Here is a 7586-nt window from a genome sequence, read left to right as displayed (position 1 = left end):
GAAAGGGGGAGAATGAAGGAAACCCTCATTTATACATTGGCATGAAGGAAGTTGAGGCTATGAGATTAGCCTAACTTAAAGGAAGTATTGTCAAACATCAAAAAGGGGAAGATTGTTGGTGCAATATTCCCTAGGTCAAGGTTGACCTGGTTGACTGAGCTTGAATTAGGTCAAGCTCGAGTCTTGATGTTTGGATTTTGATGTTTGACAATACATGGAGACAAGACATGGAGATTGCAGGTGCAATTGTTCATGTGGGGAGATTGTGAAGAAGAGTCAAGTAGGTCAAGGTTGACTGGATACTTGATTGGAAAATCTTGGTGAGTGAAGCCAGGTGAAAGTCCTAACTGGGAGGTTAGGCAGACTAGAAAGTCCTGGTGAGTGAAGCCAGGCAGTTGTGGAAAGTCCTAGTGAGTGAAGCTAGGCAGAAGAAAATCTTGATGAGTGAAGCCAGGTGAAAGGCCTAGTGAGTGAAGCTAGGCATACGAAAATCTTGGTGAGTGAAGCCAGGTGAAAGTCCTAGTGAGTGAAGCTAGGTAGTAAGGAAAGTCCTGGTGAGTGAAGTCAGGCAGATGAGAAGTCCTAGTGAGTGAATCTAGGCAGAAAGGAAGTCCTGGTGAGTAAAGTCAGGCACGAAAAATCCAGGTGGATCATGGTTGATTGGACACCTGGTGGAGATAAGTCCAAGTGGATCAAGGATGACCGGACACTTGGTGAGAGAGTCCTAGTAGGTCAAGGGTGGTCGGATGCTATATATGATGTACCAACAGGTCATGGTTGACCGGATGTTGGTTTAGGGGACTTTGGACTTGGTTTTGGGCAAAAACAAGGAGCTAGATCGATCTACCGATCGATTGGCTCATGCCCAATCGATCGGCTGATCGATTGGGTGAGTCCCCGCGACAAAGGCTTCCCCAATCGATCAGCCGATCGATTGGGGAGAATTGTCAATCGCACAGAATGCCTCTCAATCGATCGGTTGATCGATTGAGAGCCTCCAATCGATTGGCTAATCGATTGTGAGTTGCGATTTTACGCGATAAGCCCTGGATCGATCAGCCGATCGATCCAGGCAATTCCTAGAAGCAAAGAGGCGCTTTGGATCGATCGGCCGAACTATCCAAAGCCTCCCCAATCGATTGAGATTCGGCCGTTGGCGTCGTATTTAGCTGTTGGTGACTATTTCTCTCGGTACAACTCTCGGCTTTCTTCTTTGATCTTCACAGGGATTTCAGAGCTTCTCCACAGTCACTCCCACACCATATCTTGAAGGTTCTTGGAGGCATTTCCAAGTCAAGAGGCGGATCTACAGCAAGAAGAAGAAGCTAGGGTTAGAGTTTCTTGTGTAAACCGTGTAAGCTTTTCCCTTGTATTTGCTTCTCTTTGTTTCTTGTTGTATTGAGAGTATTGTAGGGCTTCTCCGCCTTCGGTAGTTACTGAAAAGGAGTGTTTTTATAGTGGAGGGTGCGTGAGTGTGTGGATCCTTGGACTAGTCATCTCTTCTTGAGGTGGATACCAAGTAAATCCTCGAGTTAGCGTTGCTGTATTTGTTTTCTTGTATTTTTCGCTGCACATCATCGCAAGAAACAAGCAACGCCAAACACGAGATCGCGCCGAGATATTCACCCCCCTCTAGCTACATTTTCGGTCTCAACAAATATTTTTTTTAAAAATTATTATTTTTAAATATTATGTAATCCTAATTTTTCTATATCTTAGTATCTCCATACTTAACCCAATGTAGTCATGATCTCTTTGACAATGACGGAGCCAGGACTTGTAACCCATCTGGGCTACAAATGTCCTCCAATGGAGTACCCGAGCTAGAGACCACCTTGCTCTATTTGGAAATGGAAAAATCAATGCAAACAAAGGGTAAAATTTAGCACAACTTTAACTAGATCCCCAGGCTATAGCCCGGATAGCCTAAAGCCTAGCTCCGCCATTGCTCTTTGAGGCTAGGTTCAAACATTCTAGTTAAAAGTTAACATAATACTAGAGTACCTTTGGGAAGCCCGAAACAAGTACTGAAGGATACTTTTAGACACTTTACAATCTCAAAAATTCACGGGACTTGAAATGGATACAATCTAAGCTCTAGATCAATCAGTGAGTCTTTAGTAAAATCCACCAATGAACTTAGGTTATTTAGAGTTTTATAAATTTGCACTCATCCGATAGGATTGAGTGAGAGAAAGATAAATATAGTACTAAATTTTGATTCTAATAAAAAAACAGTGTGTGCATAATATGGAGAGATTAGGACTTCGATGGAACTTAATTTGAGAGCAGATCAAGTCTAACATAAACCTGGTGTGGGGAGACCAGGCCCATCATGATCCTGGTCTCTCGAAGACTAAGACCCACATTTGACCAATCTCCTGTCAAATCAGACCTAATGAGGTTCTAGTCTCCCTACACCATGCACATAGTGTTTTCTGATCACAATAAATATTTGACACATCAATCTCCTCTCATTCAATTCTACCGGATGAGTATAAATTTATAGAAATCTAAATAACCTAAATTTATTAATAAATTTCAGTTAAAATCCACTAATTAATTTAAAGAGTTTACATTTCATCCATTTCAAATCATATCAATTTTTAAAATCGTAAGCAATCTAAAAATATTTTCTATTATTTATTTCAAGTTCTCCCTACCTGCTCCAGGTTCAAACTTCTGTGGGGGCATGTAAAGCAGGGACAGAAGAAAAGTTTAATCGGAGGAAAGATAATAGAGGAGAAAATTGCATGTAACTGGGAAATGAAAGAAGGTAAAATTAAATTTTGCAGAAGATATGAAATGGAAAGACTAAATAAATTAATGCGTCATTTAATAATTATGAGTAGATGATGTATCACCATTTCAACAATTCCAGTATAATAAATGATGGAAATATTTTAGTGAGTTTTTTTTTAATTTTTAATTTCGTCCCAACAACTGGGCAGCATGAGAGTGGACAGTCGGTAATGATCTTTTTTTTTAAGATTAGATGCATGTTTAATAAATAATAAAATATGATGAGATAATCTTAAAAATCTGAATGCGACGTTTATTAAAGCGTCCTAAATTTAATCCTCATAACTCCAGATCCTTCTGGACAAGGCCAACGCATTCTTCTTTCTGCGACAGCCGCCCGCACACTCTCACTAGTCAGTGGGCATCTCCAACTCCAGTCTTCCATGGGTCTTCTCGACAAGCTCTGGGACGACACCCTCGCCGGCCCCCGCCCCGACTCCGGCCTCGGCCGCCTACGCAAGCCGCTCTCCTTCTCCCTCCGCACCGCGGCAAAAGGTACCTCTCCCTCCCTCCTCCCCCTTCATTTCTCGCCTCGACCCTAGATCTACGCTTGCTTCATCGTGATCTTCTTTCAGACGAATCGGAATCGCCCAAGGGAGGATGGACCAACGCCGCTGGCGGCGACGGCCCCGCGGAGGAAACGCCGATGCGGGTCACAAGGAGCATTATGATAAAAAGACCGCCCGGGTGGGCATCGCCCGGGAGCGGAGCGACGCCGCCCACTTCGCCGGCGGGATCCACTACGCCCAAATCCCCCTTTTCAGGTACGTTCTCGCCTCGGATCTAGGGTTCCCTGCTGTATCTGTACGATGATGATTCTACGTGGGCATTTTGGTCATTTTAACCGTCTAGAAACATCTAGAACAGCTGCTTTCTCTTTTGTGCCTCCCACGTATGAATAGGTGATTGATTGATTGGTTGAATTAATTGCGTAGGCGCTGGAGGGAAGGAGGGGAATCGATTCAGTAGGAGGTGGGTGTCGGAAGCGTACAGGAGGAAAGAGGAGGAGGAGGCTGGGTCTTCTTCTTCATGTCCTCCCTTCGATGGCTAAGCTTTGCCGTATCATGTAAGATCCTTTAGAATTAGATCTATGCAGGAATAAGTAGGCGTGGTTTGTGTATGTTGTATGCTGTGGGTCGCACGCGCGTGGATGAGTTAGAGGGGTTCTGTTCCTCGTCTCCTTGAGTTGGGTAATTAGTGTGTGTGTGTGTGTTATAAATTGTAATATCGTGTGTTTCTTGGTCGGAGATGTATGCAGAATAAGAAAGCAGCTGGTAGTTTAACTAGAGTGTTGTTCATGTGTGACGATGCCTGCGTTAGAATTGTTGCGTGGCTTGTAGCTTCACTCATTTTGTTATCTCCCCAGATTCGGTGTTATCTGATTTATCAGCAAGTGCGGGCAGGGAAGGTAGCAAGGAATTTGTTAATGTGGCTAGGCATTACTTTGAGAGAAAAAAAACCCAAGCATAGCTAAAGCGGATGATATCAAGATTCGCAATGAACATGAGGTCTGTTGGCCCTGCTCTCTTCAGTGAGTTGGTTAGATTCTTTGAACCAATTAATATCATTTTAATTTTATGAAAAATTTTTATCGGTCACTCAGATAAGTTTGAAAACACAAACGGTTCATCAATGAACTGGATTTATGAAAATTATGCTTGGGAAATTCTCAAGTGCCTTTAGTCGTTTGGATGGGGGACGAGATTGGGGGTATTTATAGAATATATTTTTTTGTTTTTCTTAATTTTTTACGATCAGTTTGGTGAGTATATAAAAGTTGACTGGAATACCCCTAAGATTAAAAGTTATTGTAATTTCCAACCCAAAATAGTCCTTCAAACTGCCCATGAAATTGGATTCGGCCCATGTGCCATGCTCAACCTGATTCCATGTCGATTCATGCACGAACCACTTTGGGGTTGTGCTTGGCCTGACACACGGGTCAAGCCGACTTTGCCCCACCCACAACTTGCACATATCAGTCCTGGTCCAACATAGAACAACTACTATCGTGATATGGGTCAAATCATGTCCGGTAAGATTGGGTCATGAGAGGTCCAACCAGTTTTATTATACCTCTAAAGACTAACCGAGGCTCTAAAATTTACAATATTAAGTAATTTTTACTAACTGTCTAAGTGGCTGCAAGTGTTGTAGTAAGCGTCAATCTTATACGTTGTAATATAAATTATTCTAATATATATTAAGATCATGGTCGGGAATTACAATTTAAAATGAAATGAATTATTATTGGTTATGAAATATGAGAATTGATGTTTGACAAGTTTCCTACAAATTATATAAGTTAAAACCGATAAGAAAGCAGCTAAGGCTTGTATATTGTAAGATATATCAGAGCTAAAAAATATTGTACAAAGTTAAAAAATAGATAGTGGAGTGGAAAGATTTACGATTGAGAATGGAGAGGGGTGCTAAACAAACTTGCATTGACTCTGTGTTCGGTGACAATTTAGAGAGTTTTCAGCTTGCTCGAGAACAAGCATGTGATTGTAAGTTGTGCTTAGCTTGCAGCACCTTTGCTTTGCTTGCTGGCAGGAGCAAGTTGCGACAGAAGACAACAGCAAAGGAAGAAGCGATAGCGAGGGAAATTTAGATTAGGAAAAAAATTTCGCCACCGTTTTGAATAGAAGGCAGAAGGGGAGAGAGATTAAAAAGAATAATTTTTTTACAAAAAATTGAGCCGACAACGCCACGTATGCGCGTTGCTCATGGTCATGCACGGTCTCTCTCTCTCTCATTATCCCTTACACTGCATACCACATACTCTGGGAGCACCATAAAACTTTCTTCATTTTGAAATTTTTTGTATTTAATACTATAACTCAATCCCTAAATCCTAAAGATAAAATTTAATTGGAATAATAGGGAGGTTGAAAAAAAAAAAAATTGATGTTACGTTGCGTGCACACAAGAGCGTTGTAATATGATTGTGTGTGTGTATATATATATCTTACTATTTTATTAAAAATCTCCCCCCTTTACTAGCTAACTTTGGTGAAGTCTAAAATAAATTTACGTTAATATTCTTTTTTCTATTCACACTAAAAATAATTTCAAGATTTATTAGTAATTCCACAAGCGAAACAATCAGTGATCTAGAGTATCATTAATTTTCTCTAGTTGTTTTATATAAAAAAATATAGTTCTTTTTAGTCTCACATCTTAGAATTGACAACACTATGATCAAAGAAGCTTTTATAAATATTTTAGGTCGACAATATTAAAAATATACTTTTCTTAATTTTTTTTACTAAGATAAGTATAATATTAAATTAAATTAATTTTTTTCATAGGAAAGCCGTAAGGGTGACACTCGAAAATCCAAACAATTCGAATTTTCAAAGACTAAAATAATTCAAATTTTCAAAAGTCAGGTACTTTACCCTAATGACTCTACTTTAGTATTTTAATGCTAAAATACTTTAATTAATATAATTTCATTATAAAGGGGTAATGTGATTTCAATGTATTATATTACACACGCGACGCGTGTGCACGATCACTAGTATATATAAAAGTTGGGCGCCAGAATTATGTGTGCTCGTGTAACATCATTTTTTTTTTTGAAGTTTTCAATTATGTCAATCAAATTTTACTTTTAGGTTAGTAGTAAGCACAAAACACTCTATATCAAAACTCTATATACCCCGAGTAAATCACTTTTGAGCGCCCGAGTCACTTTCGGGCGCCCTGACTCTTAGTCGTGCAGCGGAGGCGCACATGGGATAGTGCACAACATAACAAATCTCTCTTTTTCTATATATATATATATATGTATATATATAGGGGAGATAACATGTACACTCACTGTGTGCACCCCTCACGTGGGAGGCGCCTCCGATCATAGGGGCGGATCCAAAGATAAATTTTAACGAGGGCTAACAGAATATTTTTTATAACATAATAAACATATTTAATAACAAAAAAAATTCAATTTGTCATCATAAAAAGATAAAATATTAAACTAATAAATTACAAAATTACAATTAGACTATTGTTTATTGAAGTATTGGTTAACACTTGGTTACATATTAGGTGGTCGTTGGATAAGAAAGAGGATGCAACTGCATCTTGCGACTTTTTATCTTTTGATAACGCTGCAATACTTGCTCATTTTCAATTGTTGAAAGGATATCCTTTTCGATGTATACCACTAAACTGTCATTCATCTACTCGTCTCTCATTCTGTTATGTAAATAAGTCTTTATTGTCTTTATCGCAGAAAATATTTTTTCAACAGAAGCAGTCGTAACTGGTAAAACTAATATCATCTCAATCAAACGATAAATTAATGGATAAGTTTTATTTTTTTGAGTTTCAATAATTTTCTGAGCAAAACTTCCCAAATCTTTGGTTCTAGAAAAATTTGGATTTTATCGTATATTATGAATGAAATTCTGAAGTTGTTGCTCAATAACTATATAATCATTTGTTGAGAAGTCCTCAGGATATAAATCACAAAGTCGAACTAGTTTATGAACATTGAATTTAGAAAAAGAATTCCTCGGATGAAGATATGCTATACAACTAAGTAATTATGTACCAACTTCTGAAAAGTGAGTATTCATCTCTTGTATAACTAAATCAACAACCTAATATTGTAATTTGCAATAATAATAATTAATAAGTAAGAAAATATTATTGACGAATATAATAATAATAAAATATTTTTTTTAGAAATAATACTTGATATAAAATCTTCACACGATAATAATGCAAATTGGTAATGACTTGCCTTCTACGCCTACTACGACCACCAATCA

General features: G+C 38.6%; 1 protein-coding gene across 1 annotated transcript; it reads left to right on the top strand.

Moving 5' to 3' along the window:
• The first annotated feature begins 3087 nt into the window (after window positions 1-3087).
• LOC122015549 (dormancy-associated protein homolog 3-like) lies at window positions 3088-4088 on the top strand. Its single transcript, XM_042572509.1, has 3 exons — window positions 3088-3297; window positions 3378-3566; window positions 3738-4088. Exons 1-3 carry the CDS (start codon window positions 3186-3188, stop codon window positions 3851-3853), a joined length of 417 nt encoding a protein of 138 aa, XP_042428443.1. The 5' UTR covers window positions 3088-3185; the 3' UTR covers window positions 3854-4088.
• The last annotated feature ends 3498 nt before the right edge of the window (window positions 4089-7586 follow it).

Source organism: Zingiber officinale, chromosome 8B, assembly GCF_018446385.1.
Source record: "Zingiber officinale cultivar Zhangliang chromosome 8B, Zo_v1.1, whole genome shotgun sequence".
Lineage (NCBI taxonomy): Eukaryota > Viridiplantae > Streptophyta > Magnoliopsida > Zingiberales > Zingiberaceae > Zingiber > Zingiber officinale.
This window is presented reverse-complemented; position numbering and strand designations above follow the sequence as displayed.

What these genes read in the sequence shown, in the direction of transcription:
- LOC122015549 (XM_042572509.1), top strand. Translation starts at nt 3,186, where the DNA reads ATGGGTCTTCTCGACAAGCTCTGGGACGACACCCTCGCCGGCCCCCGC. An exon ending in CCTCCGCACCGCGGCAAAAG is followed by an intron (nt 3,298 to 3,377) that starts GTACCTCTCCCT and finishes ATCTTCTTTCAG; the next exon opens with ACGAATCGGAATCGCCCAAG. An exon ending in GCCCAAATCCCCCTTTTCAG is followed by an intron (nt 3,567 to 3,737) that starts GTACGTTCTCGC and finishes TTAATTGCGTAG; the next exon opens with GCGCTGGAGGGAAGGAGGGG.